Source organism: Cinclus cinclus, chromosome 6 (genome assembly GCF_963662255.1).
Source record: "Cinclus cinclus chromosome 6, bCinCin1.1, whole genome shotgun sequence".
Taxonomy (NCBI): Eukaryota; Metazoa; Chordata; class Aves; order Passeriformes; family Cinclidae; genus Cinclus; species Cinclus cinclus.
The window spans coordinates 56,804,489-56,821,679 of record NC_085051.1 but is presented as its reverse complement, the minus strand read 5'-3'; the positions used below and the strand labels follow the sequence as shown (position 1 = coordinate 56,821,679).

General features: G+C 39.3%; 1 protein-coding gene across 1 annotated transcript; it reads left to right on the top strand.

The window, feature by feature from the left end:
- Positions 1–613: 613 nt before the first annotated feature.
- On the top strand, positions 614–15,649 carry HIF1A (hypoxia inducible factor 1 subunit alpha). Its single transcript, XM_062494858.1, has 14 exons — positions 614–750; positions 1,546–1,691; positions 1,794–1,878; positions 5,135–5,247; positions 6,307–6,509; positions 8,147–8,253; positions 8,423–8,570; positions 9,455–9,675; positions 9,860–10,140; positions 10,656–10,778; positions 10,998–11,389; positions 12,238–12,346; positions 15,062–15,188; positions 15,346–15,649. The coding sequence occupies exons 1-14, from the start codon at positions 702–704 to the stop codon at positions 15,495–15,497; spliced, it is 2,256 nt and encodes a 751-aa protein (XP_062350842.1). The 5' UTR covers positions 614–701; the 3' UTR covers positions 15,498–15,649.
- Positions 15,650–17,191: the final 1,542 nt, after the last annotated feature.

The window sequence follows — 17,191 nt, the reverse complement described above, 5'->3', positions numbered from 1 at the left end:
TCCAGTAGAGGGGAAACTCAGGAAGGGGCTTTTCTGGAAAAAAGTGTGAATAATAGAATCATCAGAGAATGGTTTTGGAAAAGGGACTTTCTGGATTGCTTGAAAAGCAGCATATCTCATGTTAAATGAGTATCCTTGATTATCTGACCTGTTAGTGGGCTGTGTAAGGATAGTAAAAAAGTAAGAACTTGGAGAATGTACATATACATGACGCTGGAGCACTGAGCTGGAAATTACCTACTCTGTAATTTGTTGAATGGACTTGAAGGGTCGGGAGTTGGAGGCTGAAGAGGCAGCACTCAAAGTATGAGATAAGCAGGAAGGGTTCTGAGTACCAAAGTGTCTGAAGAACTGATCTTGTTGGAAGACTTCGTGGGTTTGAATTTAGTTCTGGCAGAGCTTAACCAGGGCAGAAGTTGATACAAAGAATTACACTTGCTCTTTTAAACACAGTCTTTACATGATTCTAATTCCACAACTGGTTTACTTGGCCAGTTTCAAAGACACACATCAGAGAGAGCAGGGTTCCCTATATCAACCTGAAACTTTGTTTCTACAGGATTAGCTCTGAACGCAGGAAAGAGAAGTCGAGGGACGCAGCCCGGTGCAGGAGGAGCAAGGAGTCAGAAGTGTTCTATGAGCTGGCTCACCAGCTGCCCCTGCCCCACACGGTGAGCGCACACCTGGACAAGGCCTCCATCATGAGGCTGACCATCAGCTACCTGCGCATGAGGAAGCTGCTGGATGCTGGTAAGGGAACAACGTGGCCCCGTCTGGGAGGGATATTGAGGAAGAACTTATTTGTGAGACCTGTCAGCACTAAAAGAAATTAATGCATTGTTAGCTGTGTCCTTTCTCTGGGAAGGTGGGAGAGCTTACAGTAGAAATCAGCTACTGGCAATGACAAGAAAAATCCACTGTTCAATGGACTTCATTTTTTCCCTTTCTATTCTGGTGATCCTGGTTGCCTCGTCACAGCTGCAGTGCCCTTTTCAGTGTCATTTCAGCCTTCTCCCAAAGTTAGATTCCTTCATTTAAACCTTTTTCCCCCTTAACTCGTTTGTTCCAGCTGTGCTTGCTTGACTGTGGGTAATTGGTTCAGGGTTGTCTGAGCTAACTCTAGTTGTGACCCCTTAATATAAACTGCAAGGAATAGTTTTGTAAATTGTTTCTGTGATGCGCTCCTCTGGAGATGAAGTCAGCTGAGGATGTGTTGTCCTAGAAAACCCCTGAGAGAAGTTTATAATGCCTTTTTGAGATGGGTGGTAAAATTTTTTTGCCACATAGACCTTTTCCTTAAGGTCGAGGGTTTATTGGTGAATACATAACAGCACAGAGGGTTAACCTCACTCTGATTTTCTGTGATTTCTGATAACCTTTACCAGAGCTTGAAGAATTTAACTGATCATTTATCTAAATGAATTGTACTGGTTTTGAATGGTCCTGCAAGACTGACTCCTTGCAGACTGGTGCCAGAAGTCATTCCTGCTGGTAAGTAAAGAATGGCTGGTGTTTGCTTAAACAAAAATGTGTGGCTGCTTGCAGGTGAGCTGGAGACAGAAGCCAAAATGGAGAAGGAACTGAACTGTTTCTACTTGAAAGCTCTTGATGGCTTTGTCATGGTTCTGTCTGAAGATGGGGACATGATTTACATGTCTGAAAACGTGAACAAGTGTATGGGACTCACTCAGGTGAAATACTGACGTTTCCTACGACTGTTTCAAAAAGCTATTCCATTTTTTTTTTTTTTTGTATCTGAAGTTGAACACCTGTATATCTCTTAATTTTTGCAGTTTGAGTTGACGGGGCACAGTGTATTTGATTTCACTCATCCATGTGACCACGAGGAGCTGAGAGAAATGCTTACACACAGAAATGGTGAGAAGAAACAAAAAAATCAATCTAATTTACTTATGGATAGTTTCTGTTGGCATTAATTTCTCCTGGCATTAATACAGTTGGATATCTGCCAGAAAATAGCGTTGAGTTAAAAAGCTAATACGCTTTTATTTCTTAAAGCTCAAATTAAACCTTGTTGAGAGACACAACGGGAATAACCAAAATGTTCTGGCTATATCCTAATTGTAGAAGAAATGAGACTTCATTAGGATTCTTTAATCTAACAAAATTAATTACTAAAATGGAGTTCTTGAGGGTTGAAAGAATAAGTGCCTACAGGAGATTAGAGGTAGGTTAAATGAGAATGATTTTAAGCAATTGCTGTAGAGGGACATTGAGAGGCTCAGTCGGTGCATTTGTCTTGGTCTGACCTTGCCTTTACAGAACAGCTGAGAACAAATGCTTTTTTCTTCTGTGGTGGTGGTGTACCCAAGACACCAAAAAAAAGAAAGAGACTGTATTTAAATTTTAGGACACCAAGACACTAATCTGGGAATACTTGAACAGCCCCAAAAAGGTCTTTGAGGTTGATGCTTCTCTGCACCTTTTAATTGGTGCATGAAATTGGTACATTTTCACAGATTTCTGGCTCTTCTTTTCTCCATCTGAGGGAGCAGAACGCCATGTTTACATGTGCTGTATGCTTTGAAATTTAACAATTGCCCCTGAATTACAGCTTTTATGTCTTCTAAAGATTTGATAAAGGCTATAAAGACTTGGCAGCCTGCATGCCCCCATATGAATTTGCTTTACTCCATACTTAGAAGCCTAAAATCTGACCTCTCTACTTCCTGTCTCGTCAAATGAGGGTTATATGGACTCTGAATTCAGATAGTGATACATTAATAAACCTGACCTCTGCTTTCTTGTAGCACTGTATATCTTATGTAAGTCTTATGTTGTCATCCTAGTTAAATTCTGTGGAAATGACCTGCTAAGATACCATAGCATTAAGGGCCTGACTTTGATTTTGTAAGCATTTTGTAAACTTATCTGCCCTTAGAATTGAAGTATGTTTCTAAGGCTAGATTAGACTTCTCCCTGTTTGGAATTACAGTAATGTATCTTGGGGGTGAGGGCACAGTTTCCCTAAAGCAGTGTAAAAAAACCTGGTTTTGTTGCAAAAGCTTAGTTTCATGCAAACCATCTCAAGCATGTCTAAATTGGCCAGACTGGAATCAGATGTCTGGAAAGCATTATTACAAAAGCTGTTTTGCAAATGACATTGGCAGACAGAAGTCTAAATTACAGTAGTAATAGTATATTTTTATATTTATTAGTGTTCCCAGGTTGCTTTCTACTGCAGCTCTTACATCAGTGGAATTATTTTGGTTTTGAATTGAGTATTAAATATTCCCCTTTGGGACTGTGCAAGTGAATATAAATGCGATTGGCAGAAACAGAACTGCATTCTCATTTTATGAAGCTGCTTTTTAAACTTTCAAAGCTGGCCATTTTAAAAAATAATGTATGGTGCTGAATCAGACTTAAAAGTTGTTCCATCTTTTACGGCTGCTTCTCAAAGCAGAGCCTTATGCATCAAGACTTGGAACAGTAATGTTGTGTGATCTTCAGCTATCAATTCTGAGATTGGTTTAACTCTTAAAACTTACTGAATTAAAGAAGTTTTTGCTGTTCTGTGATTTCTGCTTTAATTTCTCCCCCACTTCCTCCAGTATCAAGGTTGTTTTAAAGTAGCATAAAATATGCTTGAGCCCTTTAGTCTTTTGCCTCTGCTAGAGGCAATAAACAAGTTAGCATAGGGGCTTTAACATTTTTCTAATTAATTTTGTCCAGCCAGTAGCTGCAGTGCAAGGTACCATGGAGAATTTCATAGCTGTTATTGTCTGTGGAGGATGAGAACAGATTATTGTATAAACATGTATCAGAAGTAAGCTCATGTGTGTGTTCTAAACTTACCCCTCTGCCACAGTTTGGTCCTTGCTCTTTAGCAAGCCTCAGCAAACTGGCTTTTCCACTGCTCCTTCTCCTGGGTGCTGCACTTCCTCCTTGCACACATTGTGAGCTGCTTGCAGCTCTCCTGATAGCATCACTTACATTTTCTTTGCCCACAGTAGTGTAACTAGTAGTTACGCTATTGTGGGCAGAGATCTGTGAGGATCTCCCCTGTACAGGAAAAAACTGAACTTAAAGCCTGCTGGTAGCAAGTGAGGCTGAAAAATAAGTGCTGCCAACGTTGATTTGTATAGGGTTTCTCGACTTTTTTTTCTCCCAAGAATGTTAATAATGTGTTTAAAAACTTGGTCCCTGTTTAGTCCAAGAGTGTAAATCACCGTGGAAATATTTGGATGCATATAAACAGCTGAGTTGTTAATTTTGAATTGAAAAACTTGCAATCCTGAAGAGCAACAAGCCCAAAAGGTGCTTGGTTTGAACCTCCTCATAGTGAGTTCCTGATGCACTTCAGTGGAAACCACCTCAACAGGACTTCTTACTCTACATGCTTTTCTTGTTCTCTGTCACAATTTTAAAATAAATTTCCAATTGGTCTTTCTTCCTGCTCCTTTTTCCTGAAGTCTGGGAGTGTGGAGATACACGAATACAATCCTGATGCTAAATCATTGAAACTGGTCTGCATCAAAAGCCTCTCCTGTGAGGACAGAAGGAGAGAGGGCTGGGATTGTTCACCCTGAAGAAGAAATGGTTCTGGGGTGATCTTTGAGTCCCTTCCTGTACCTAAAGTGTCTCCAAGAGAGCTGGAGAGGGACTTTGGACAAGGACTTGGAGTGACATGACAAGGGGAATGGCTTCCCACTGACAGAGAGGGCAGGGTTAGGTGGTTTTTGGGAAGGAATTCTTCCCAGTGAGGGTGGTGAGGCCCTGGCACAGGGTGCCCAGAGAAGCTGTGGCTGCCCTGTCCCTGACTGTTCCAGGTCAGGTTGGGTGGGGCTTGGAGCAATCTGGGATAGTGGAAAGTGTCCCTGCCCATGGCAGGAGGGTTGGAACAAGATGGTCTTTAAGGTCACTTCCAACACAAACCATTCTATAACTCTATGAAACTTCAGGGGGTTTTTTTGTCTACTTGATAGTAAAACTTTCTCTGAAAAATACCATTATCAGAAGTGCTATTAGGTGTATGAATCTCTTTAGTTTTATTTTTTGGGTCTTTCCTTAGTCTTAGAGTTCTGTAATGTGTTTGTGGAGGGGTTTTTTTTATACCTTTGGAAGATGATCCAAGTGTTTTAAAAATTGGTTTGCTGTTTACTTCTGCTAGGTCCTGTGAAAAAGGGCAAAGAGCAGAACACAGAGCGCAGCTTTTTTCTCAGAATGAAGTGTACACTGACTAGCAGGGGAAGAACAGTGAATATAAAGTCTGCTACATGGAAGGTAACTAATGCAAAGGAATATTTGCATAGTTTGGCAGCTTCCTCTTTAGATGTCATAACACTGTATTTCAACATTTTTGCTTCATGTAACGAGCTTGAATTTCACTAAGTGCTTTATAATTTAATGATTCTGCTTCATTATGCTGAGTTTTAATGCTGAATACATCACAGATGTAACTGAAACAATGTTTTAAAATTAATTTTTCAAAACACTTTTAATGAATTTTCCATTTTAAATTAGAGGTCATTTACTTACAATTATAATTACCAAATATGTTTGCATAAAGCCTTCTCTGGGAAAAAAGTACTTGACATCACTTATGCTGATCCCTGATTTCTTTTGATTTGTCAGTGAAAATGTGATAGTTGAGGTCTCTCTGAAGGACTTCAATGCCATTCTTTTGAAGCTGCTGGCTCTCCCTTTTGTAACAGTTGGAACAAAAAGAGGCCAGCCCGATAACTTTCTGCAGTGAATGCATTTTCTCCTCTGGACAAAGTAACCTTTTACTATGTCCAGTGGATTATGGCTCACAGTTCTCTTTTATGATTTGAATTTGATTATTCTGGATCAAACAACTTCTTTGCTGCTGTCTGTGAACTATTTTTGCTTCAGAATTGTTAAAAGAAAGCCCCACAAAATGCAAAAGTTCCTGTCTGTTGAAGAATGTATTTGATCTGTCATCACCTCTGCATATTATCTAAAATGGGGGTTGCTACTATTACCATTACTTTCAGATGTAAATTGTGGATACCTTTTGCTGAATGAGCTGCTCATCAGAGTTGTCATTACTGTGACTAGAAAAAAAGAGTTCACAGAACTGCAGCAAAGTCTGTTGTTGCTACAGCCAGTGCTGAGGAAGGAGTTGGGCTGTGAATGCATCCCAGGATGTGTGGGGTGAGGAGGAGGAAGAGGAGGACACTGCTCTCCTCCAGCCATCCCTTGTCATTGTCCCCTTGAGGGGTGGGGAATGACTTGGCTCTAGGTGTGCTGGTGGAAATAGGATTGTGTTGTCTGAGAGAACAAACCCGGTCTCTTTGTGAACTCCCAACTCCTCTGTAGGTGCTGCACTGCACTGGCCACATCCGTGTGTACGACACGTGTGGGAACCAGACTCACTGTGGATATAAAAAGCCTCCCATGACCTGCCTGGTGTTGATCTGTGAACCTATTCCTCACCCATCAAACATTGAGGTCCCCCTGGACAGTAAAACATTTCTCAGTCGTCACAGTCTTGATATGAAATTCTCGTATTGCGATGAAAGGTAATATATATTATTTATACTGTAAAAAAATAATTCATTTGAAGCATTTGCATGGCTGGTATATGTTGACTAATGTTTGCCCTCTCAAGAACTTAATTCATCTTGATAATGCAATCATTGATGGCATACTTGGGCTTTTCCGAACTGATCAGGATGTCTTAAAACCCAGACTTTTAGATTAATGGAGGATGCAGGGTTATTACTTTGGAATAACAAAAGGGAAAGGGACTTTTTATATGGGCAGATAGTGACAGGACAATGACTGTACAGTGATTGAAGACATGTTTAGATTAGATATTGGGAAGAAATTCTTGATGAGAAGCTGTGGCTGCACCATCCCTGAAAGTGTTCCAGGCCAGGCTGGATGGAGCTCTGAGCCACCTGCTCTAGTGAAAGGTGTCCCTGCCTATGGCAGGGGTTGGGAGCAGGATGGACTTGAAGGTACCTTCCAACAGAAGCCATTCTATGATTCTATGAATAAATCCTTTGCTTTCAGTTAACTGCCTCTTCAAATTGGTCTTTACTATAGTGGCAGTGATTTAAATTAACATGAGAACATTCTTCCGGGAAACTGGAAATGGATTCTTCTTTCCACTGAAGCAGCAGGATTTTAGGTTTGTTGAAGATGGGGCATTTTGGTGACTGAAAAGAGTGTGCATGTAATACTTGTCAGATGTATTTTATTGCTACTGTTCCCCCCCCCCCCCCCCCTTTCCTCAGGACATCAGTGTCTGCTTTCTTCTATCAAAAAAAACCCAGATGTTCAGCTGTGCTTTCAATGTACGTCTGTTGTTGAAAAATTAGATTTTGTGTTCTGGTGCAAATCAGGGGTGTAGTCAGACACATCAGACTGATTTTCCTATCCTCTGGGAACTTAGCTTGATAAATTTAATAAATGCAAATGAAGGAAATAGCTCAATTTTTTTTTTTGTTTGGGGTCAGTTTGTTTCATTTTTTGTTTAATTTGGTGTCATTTGTTACTACCTATTTCTTTTATAAAAAAAGTGAATTTCTAGTTAGTTGTTGCAGGTAGATGCAGAAAGGTTGATGCAGGTAACCTGAATTAACAACCTTTCTAGGACTGATGGTGTCACATACAAGGTACTTATTTGGTCACATTCTGCATCTAAATGGGGCAAAATACAAGCACTTCCCTGGTTAGTACTGCCCTCTAGAGACTGAAGAAATCCCATTTGCTTTAAAAGCAGGAAGTGCTGGAATGTGAAAAAACTGATTCCTGATTTCTCTTGGTTGCAGGATTAAAGCTGTTGAAGTGTATCTCTGTTATTTTATTAAATTCTCATATTTGTCTAAGCTGGTCTGTAAGTAGCTGGTCTATCTTGAAGCAAAAAGAAAAAAATGTTTACAAAGCGGGGATTTGTTAAATCCTATCCCTACTAGATGATTTATAAATACTCAGTGAGAAGTAAAATCCTATGTCTGCTGAAATTTCTCTTTTAAAGAACCATCAAAATAGCAATTTATTTCAAAATGAACCATCCCAGTAAACCAGATTGCTGCTGATATGTGTGGAAGTGATTCTTAGGTTTTTCTAGATGTGCAAACATCCAAATGCTCTGGTATTTGTGCTGGCCCATGTCTGCTTTCACGTAGCAATTGTTTCCCTTGTTTTAAAGAATTACAGAGCTGATGGGGTACGAGCCAGAGGAGCTCCTGGGTCGCTCAATCTATGAGTATTATCACGCACTGGATTCTGATCATCTGACCAAAACACACCACGACAGTAAGTGAAAACTGAATTTAAAGCCCTTAAACTACAGGAGATGAGAGACAGCCCTGGGGGAAAGCAGCAGAAGAACAAGGGCTTTCTTTTAGTTGTAATGAATACTGACCTCAAACAGTTCTGGGGTTTTTCTGCCTGTAATTAAAGCTGGTGTCCTTTCTGCTTTTAGTGTTCACAAAAGGACAGGTGACAACAGGACAGTACAGAATGCTGGCCAAACAAGGTGGCTATGTCTGGGTTGAAACTCAAGCAACTGTTATATACAACACTAAGAATTCTCAGCCACAGTGCATAGTGTGTGTGAACTATGTGTTGAGGTAAGTTGAGGGGACTTCAGTGTTCTTTGTAATCATTTTTACTGAAGACCAAGGCAGACTGTGATGGCACTGATCCCCTGCTGAGTATGATGTTACTGTTCCCTACCAGGGAAATTTTTCTTAGAATACTGCCAGTTTTAGGATTAGAAACTGTATTTGAAAACAAAATAATTTTTTGGTCTAGTGATGTCAGTAGGGGATCTCTGCAGGCAAATGAGTGTAGAACCAGCCTCTTCTGTATGATTGGAAGCACTTGAGCATTTGTGTGCATTCTAGACAATTCTCTCTAATCTGTGTCCCGAGTCTGGAGCAGTTAATTGCACTAATAACTTTGTCATGGAATCAGAGCAGCAGTAGTGGTGTCATTCTCAATCCCATCTATCTTTTTCTTCCTTAGAACTCTTTCAATTGAAAGCTTCAGCTGAGGGCAGACTGGGTGACTATTCTTCTGCAAATGTCTAATAGTCCTGAATTAGTGTTTCAAAATTTCAGTGAATATCCCAATATAAATCCATCAAGATATTGCACATTCATTTAAAACAAAGAGAAGTAGTTTAGGGAATATCTAACTTTTCCCCCTTTTTTATAAACTTTTCTTTTTTCAGTGCTTTCAGAAAAGCATGTTTATGTTTGTTACATTTTTTTATGATTGCACCACAATTAGTGCTTGCTTTGTCTGTTACTTTTGAGGAAAGAATGAGTAACAAAAAAATTCTTAAAGCTCTTATCCTGATAATTTTGTGGGATGTGTGGTGGGGTGTTTTTGGTGTGGTTTAGAGTTTTTGGGCAGGGAGAGTGGGTGGGTTTCAACCTACAAAACTATTAAGCCAGAATTTATTCCTTTTAGTTGTTCTTTAACAGTAATCTTCCTCTCTGTCTGACAGTGGAATTGTTCAAAAGGACTTAATTTTTTCCCTTGGACAAACTGAGTGTATGCTGAAACCAGTGGAGTCTCCTGACATGAAAATGACCAAAATATTCAGTAAAGATGACCTGGATGATACCAACAGCCTATTTGAAAAACTTAAACAGGAACCAGATGCTTTAACTGTGCTGGCCCCAGCTGCTGGAGACACAATTATCTCTCTAGATTTCAGCAGTAATGGTGCGTGTGTGTTTAAATTGAAGAGCATGTTAATTAGCAAAGTTACTGATTACAGTAGATTTCATAAAATAACCTCCCAGTACCACTTGCCCAGTGGTATTTCAGCTGCTGTTTAAATTTAATGAGGTCCATAGACACACACAGTACTGTTACTTAGGTTGATGGTTTCTTTTAATTTTTATAGAGTCTGATGAACAACAATGTGATGAAGTTCCTTTGTATAATGATGTAATGCTCCCCTCATCCAGTGAGAAATTGCAGAATATAAATATGGCAATGTCCCCACTACCTGCCTCTGAAACTACAAAGCCACTTCGTAGCAATGCTGATCCTGCACTCAATAGAGAAGTTGTATCAAAGCTGGAGCCAAACACAGAGCCACTCGAACTTTCATTTACCATGCCTCAGGTGCAGGAGCAACCAACCAGCCCTTCTGATGCAAGTACCAGCCAAAGTTCACCTGAGGTGAGTTTCGTAATTTGGATATAATGCCATTAAAATTGATGTGCTGCTGGGACTTGTGGGGCAGATCTGGTTAAGGATGCAGCCAGGACAGGAATTGGAAATTATTTCTACCTTATGACTTCAACTCATGCCATGATTTGAGGAAACTGATAAATTGTCATATTTTTTCATTGAAGTGAGCCTTGAAAATGTATGCAATGCTATCTGATAGAAATAAGGAGAGCTTGGGATTGGTCTTTTTTGTTCAGTTGGTTCAGACATAACTTCCCTAAACAACAAAGTAGTTGCAGTAAATTACTGTAGAGGCTACTTCCAGGTTTCAACTAAGCAAGTGCTTCCCTGGTAGGGTAAATTTGAATGTATACAGATAGATGTGTTTTTCTTTCCCTTTTAAATTTGTGCAGCTACAGCTTCAGATTAGTTTCTACATTAGAACATTTTGCAGAGAATCTGTAGGTAACTATGCCAAATGATGCAGTGACAGAAACCTAAAACTGTTGAAAATGTTTTCACAGCCCAGTAGTCCCAATGACTACTGCTTTGATGTGGATAATGATATGGCCAGTGAATTCAAACTGGAATTGGTGGAGAAACTCTTTGCCATAGATACAGAAGCAAAAAATCCATTCTCTACTCAGGTAATGTACAGCAACTTAAAATTCTTTATCATCTTATTCTGAGTGTACTTATTTTCCTTTTCAGAATGTTTTTAGGAACCTCCTTTCCTTTTTATGTGATATTTTGATTAAAGTGTAAAATAAAAAAAAAAAAAGGTATTTGGTAAAAGGAAAAGCCTTGATGAAGTCACAGCTGAGCTTTCTTCCACACTGAGAAGTTCCACCTCTTGTCTGTCCCAGGAAACCGATTTAGATTTAGAGATGTTGGCTCCTTACATCCCGATGGATGACGACTTCCAGCTGCGCTCCTTCGATCAGCTGTCCCCGCTGGAAAGCAGCTCCTCCAGCTCTCAGAGTGCAGGCACCATCACCATATTCCAGCAGAGTCAGTCGGCAGCGGGCAGGGCTGAGGAGGTGAAGCCAGCAGAGCGTGGGGACGATGTGAAGACGATCGTTGTCCCTTCCTCGCCCATGCGCGCGGTCCCCGAGTCCAGCAGTGCCCCCGCCTCGCCCTACGGCGGGGGCAGGAGTCAAACTGCCTCTCCCAGCAGAGCAGGCAAAGGAACAGTGGATCAGGTGGAAAAACCTTCTCCAGGAGCACCCAGCTTGCTAACAGTCACTCTGAATAAAAGGTATTTTAAAAGTGCAGCTTAAGCCCTGGTATCTGTTCAAGGAATTAGATACAAATTCTGCCAGCTGTTGTGTGTTCATCCTCAGTGTTCGTCAGAGTAGAAATTGAGACGTTTAAATTTGGGCATGTCAAATGAGTCTTTTTTTAATAGTAAACTCCCCTAAAGTTAATTTCATGGTAGCTTTTACCTAAGCACCTCATGTAAAAGCCAGCTGCTGTAAAAATTCTGTTCTGCTCTTGTACCCGATGTGCAGCCTTTATAAGAATGCAGTAGGCAATTTAGAGAGTTACACCCACACAATGTTTCTGGTGCTTTCCTTGTCCACTGTGTTAGAGGCAAGAGGCAGCTATAGTCTGTGCTACAGATACTGCAGATATCTGATATGGAGATACCTATAAACAATAGATACTGCTTTTCAAAGTAAATGTATTTTGTGATGGACAGCCTGTAGTAGGTATTTTTCACAATAGAAAACTATATTAAGTCAAACATGAGATTTGTGATATGTAAAAGATGTATCTGTACATACAAATATTCAGAATAGATTTTCCCTCACCCTTCATTCCCTTCTTTCTGTTGAAAGTGAACTGCTGAACTTCTATGCTTTTTTTTTCCTGCAGATTTAAAAATTTTTGTTAAAACTCATTCTGAGCTTCACAGCAAGATTAAAGGCTAACATTTGCTATGCTCATTGAAAATGATTGTTCAAATAAGTCAATTTATGACTTATGACAAGTAGTGGAGTTCATAAATTCAGTTCTGTGATGTTGTATATATAAATGTCCACGGAAGAAGAATGGCTTGAGGAAAGTAGAAACGTCTTAACAGCCTGAATCAATTTTTCTTAGATCTACTGCACTGGATGAAGAACTAAATCCAAAGATGCTAGCTTTGCATAATGCTCAGAGAAAACGAAAAATGGAACATGATGGTTCACTTTTTCAGGCAGTTGGAATTGTGAGTTTTGTTTTACCATTTTAAAATATTCACTTTTAACCTTGCAATTTCTGAAATGAGGCATCAATGCAGACTCCTGAGTTGAGCTGTTGGTAAGCAGTGGAATCTTGGGATGAGAGATAATTGATAAAAGAATTTATATATATACACATAAATACACTCACACATATATATATGTGTGTGTGTGTGTATCTGTATCTATGTTCTGTCTAGTTCTCTTTTACTGTAACTTTCCAGAAGTGCCCTCTACACCCAAGTGTTCTTCTAGATTAGGTAGAAGATACTCTTTATTCTTCTGTGAACATATGTGTTTCTTTAGTAGAATATGCACAAATGTAAGACATCACAGTTAAATGTGTAATTACTGTATTTATTTAACTTTTGAATTTAAACTCAGTTTTCTTATTTGTCAGCACTGGAGATTAGTATTCTCATGCTTCATCCTATGCTTTTATTTTTCCATTGGGTCTGAGATTCCTTTACTTAATCAGATAACAAGACCATCTGAACTGTGATGGAAGAGAGCTCCTATAATAACTTAGCAAATGTCTATTAATGCCACTCCCTTTAATGCATGCTCTCTCTGGTGTTAGCGTGGGCACTTGGGAGTAGCTCATCCTCATGTAGCTATTCAAAAGAAAATTCGTAGATACTCCTAGATTTGTGTCTGTTTATTGGGGGCTCCAGCTTGTTATTTTCTGCAAGAGTACCTAGCCTCTGTAGTCTTTGCCTCTCACTGTCAGTTCTCAGTACTGTGAAACCTTGAGCTTTGCCATGGCACAGTTCTCTCTCTCATCTTCACTGCAAATTCCCAGTTGTCGAGTTTTGATAAGTCTTAGTCTTAAGTCTTAATTGCTACACTGTAATGTAGCCTTCGAACTTTTTTTGTTTCTCTACTGGGCCACCTCCTAGCTGTAGTCATCTACCATATCTTACAGTGCAGGTTTCTTTTTCCTCTGAACTCTCCTTGCTCCTGTACAGGCATTATAGTCTGGGCATAAGACAAAACAGATTTTTCATGTCGTTTCTATGTGATTGTTTTCATTTGCTAAATGCTTTGCACTTCCATGCATGTTGTTCTGCTGCTTCCAGAAGCCCTGTAAAAATTCATAGCTCTGCAAGAAATATTATTGCCTTCCACTCCCCTTTTCTCATGCAGAGGTGCTACAGTTCATAGTGTTGCTGATAAAATATTCAAAACAGCATGGGATGTCATTAAATGCATGGAACACAAGCAGTTCAGTGTTAACTGCTGGAATAGTGTTCAGGCTTCTCTGCTTTAGTTTAATGCTTACAGGTTCAGACTTCATCCTTTGCAAAACCTTTTTCTTTTGTCTATATCTGATAAAAGTGTTAGAAATATTTTGAAGGTTTCTCAGAGTCAGAAGCAGAATTTCCATGAAGCTGGGTCTTAGTGGAGTTATTTTAAGAAGTGCTTTTGTTGTTTGGCTTCTCTCTCCACAAAGGATTTCTGTGAGGATATACTGGCCTTTGGCACAAGCAGAAGAAAAATGATGTTAAATCCAGGTGTAGAATACATGCTGTTCTAGGGCTGTACAAATACTTGACACAGCCTTTTAGCTCTAGGGAAGTGGGATGTATTTTGCCAAGAATGAAAATAAGTGAAGACCAAAGTAGAATACTACTTTAGCTTCCTAGAAAACAGGATAATTAGACAAGGACAGGATATAGTAAGGTTATAAAATATTGTATTATAGTGAGGCTATAAAATATTGATATAAATAATTACACTGGAACAGTTACAAACCATATCTTTCTTAACATGAAGGACTGGAATGCATTAATGGTAAAAAAATAAGCAGCAGCAGCAATGCAGGTGACTAATCTCATTATGAACTGCAGCTCTGAGTTACCTATAACTTCTACTATACTGCTGCTCTTTTGCCTTACATGGGTGTTCTGTAACCTGGAAACATGCTCTTCACTATTTTGGGGATAATGGAAGTGTTCTGAAATATCTTAAGTACCTTCTCTTCCTGTAGCAGTCAGTATCACTAACAAGACCAAACCTTGCAGATTCAAGTACTTTTGCCAGCAGACTTGATACTAAAATGATGCTTTTTCCCTCCATCCCATCTGTTTTGGTGGCAGTTTCTTCCTTATTCCAGTTATATGAAGCCCCTTCAGCTTCCTAATCTCCGTATCTTCCATTCTGCTGTCAAAACAATATGCTGAGGAGCCATATCTGCACTAGGTGTAGGACTTCATTTGCCACAAGGCTTGGGTCAGGTGGCTTGGTGGCAGTAACTGAAGTGCAAGCAGAATTTACATCCTAAATGTGTAGACAGAATCAACCTACTGAGGTTCCTGACTCTGCTGCCTGCACTATTAATTCCAGTGCAGAAAGCCAGTAGAGACTCCAGTGAAAACCTGATGCTCACTCGCTCCAGAGCAGCAGTAATTGAATGGGTGTGTTAGTGCACATGTACGCGCTAATGTTGAGCGTGGTAACCAGAATTTTGTAATTGTTTTCTGTAAGGGAAGTCCGGTCTTGAAACCTGATTCAGTTTTCTGTTAAACAGCTTTCAAGTTAGTGTACTTGGAAATATATGTTTCCCCAAATTCTGAACAAAATCCACTTCCAATTGTAACAATGTCACATTAGTACTTAGTGATGGGAACTGTTCATTTGGAAGAGGGACATGGAGGGCTATACAGTATTCACTAAAGAAGATTCATTTTATTTCTTTCTAGGGGTCTTTATTCCAGCAGACAGGTGACAGTGGAGGAAATGCATCGCTTGCTTGGAAACGCGTAAAGGGATGCAAAACAAATGGCCACAGTGGAGTGGAGCAAAAGACAATCATTCTACTATCAACTGGTTGGTACCTTCCTTTCCTAGGCAGAGGGGGTGGAGGGGGCTGTTTGAAAGAGAACAGTCTCCAAAACAATGCAAATGTAGCTCCTTGTGAACAGCTCTAGGAGAGGTTCAGCATGGTGAATAAAATGCACTTTTTCTCCTTCCCCTCCCTCTCCAGACATAGCAAGTAAACTTCTAGGGCAGTCGATGGATGAGAGTGGACTCCCCCAACTCACGAGTTACGACTGCGAAGTAAACGCTCCCATACAAGGCAACAGAAACCTGCTACAGGGGGAAGAACTGCTCAGAGCTCTGGATCAAGTTAACTGAGCTTTCACAAAATTGCTCCTTTTTTGGACACTGGTGAATCATCACCTAAAGCAGTCTATTTATATTTTCTATATCTGATTTTAGAAGCCTGGCTACAGTACTGCACTAATTCAGTTAGTTCAGTTTTGATCCCCTTTCTACTTATTTTGACAGTCTTTTTAATATGTTCTTTATGTAACAATAACTCAAACTCTAGTGCATTTTTATAATTCTTTGGTACATACACTTTTAAGTCCATTACATTTAAAACACACTCGCAATAGCAGCTTTGAAATATGCACCTGATTAAAAAAAGTATATATATTTATTTTTTTGGCTGGGGAGTTGGTCACCAAAACTTATCATTAGTAAAATGTCAGCACAGGAAAAACTGGCAATACTTCCATCCTGCTTTTCATAGGTAGTTGGAAGACTTGTGCTCTCTTACTCTTTATGTTCAAGTAAGTTTTTTATGTTAATAGTTTTTATAAGAAACAACAATGCTTTGCAGCGGTGCATTGTAGCCACAATCGCACAATATATTTTCTTAAAAAAAATACCAGCAGTTCCTCATGCAATATATTCTGCATTTATAAAAATTAGTTTTTAAGAAAAATCTTTTGTTTGCCTATGAAAACATGTTTAAACCTGGATTATGTCATTATTTTAGTCACATTGTAATATAAATTGTTCTTAAATGCTGTCTTATGCTTTTGACTTCAGTGGGTGTGGGTAGTCAAAGGAGAGGCTTTATCTGGAAAGGGCTAGCAAGCAGCATTTTCTTTTGATACGTTCTCAATTTAGAGAAAGTTTGATGTTCTTAAAGTAGTCACCTTGCCAGCTTAAAAAAAAAAATCCCTGCCTGTAGTTGTTGAAGTTAATGCTAATATTGTGTATGATCTTAAATCTAAATGTTCAGCTTACCCTGTGTGGTATAGGTGATATTTCAAGCAGATTGTAAAACATCTTGCATTGTTAGCAAACTTTTATCTAGTACATCATTGAGTTGCTCAATATTTTGATGTTTTGGTTTTATGCACCTTGTTGCTATTAACATCCATATGTTTTCATGTAGATTTCAATAACTTGAATATATTTAGAAGCCTTTTTATTTAGAAATATATAGTTGTCACAAACATCTTATTTTCCTATATGTACTGTACAAAACCTTCATTCACTCATTCTTTTTGCTCTTTGTGGTTGGATCTAACACTAACTGTATTGTTTTCTTACATCAATAAACTATATGTGGACCAGGCCCCACTGGGGAGTGTGTTATCTGAGAGAAATGAGATAATTTATATTTTTGTTAGTGGTTATTGTTCATCCGTGTTCCCTTTTTAACTTAGAGTTGATTGGAAATCACTGCTTCCTTATTTTGATTGTAACATCTCTGCATTAATTATTTGAGCCTGTTCAGTACTGAAGTCTCCCAGACAGTGTTGTACTACTACCACTCGCCAAAGACGTTATACTTCTCAACCTGTAATCGCACCAGTGAGCAAACCTGCAGCGAGGAGGCAGCATTTTTGTTTTGCTTTAGAGCAGAAAGAATTAATCTTTATGAACTGCTTAAAGGCTTGTCTCTGGAAGCTTTATCAAGGTAACACAGGAAAGCAGGAAAAGGTAAAATTCACAGGAGTGATTGATCTGAGATGGATTTCTATCACAAAACTCCGTGATTAAAAAATTAAGCGGGTACTTGGTGAAACTTG

What these genes read in the sequence shown, in the direction of transcription:
- HIF1A (XM_062494858.1), top strand. Translation starts at nt 702, where the DNA reads ATGAGGCTGACCATCAGCTACCTGCGCATGAGGAAGCTGCTGGATGCT. An exon ending in AAAATCCATTCTCTACTCAG is followed by an intron (nt 10,779 to 10,997) that starts GTAATGTACAGC and finishes TGTCTGTCCCAG; the next exon opens with GAAACCGATTTAGATTTAGA. An exon ending in TTTTTCAGGCAGTTGGAATT is followed by an intron (nt 12,347 to 15,061) that starts GTGAGTTTTGTT and finishes ATTTCTTTCTAG; the next exon opens with GGGTCTTTATTCCAGCAGAC.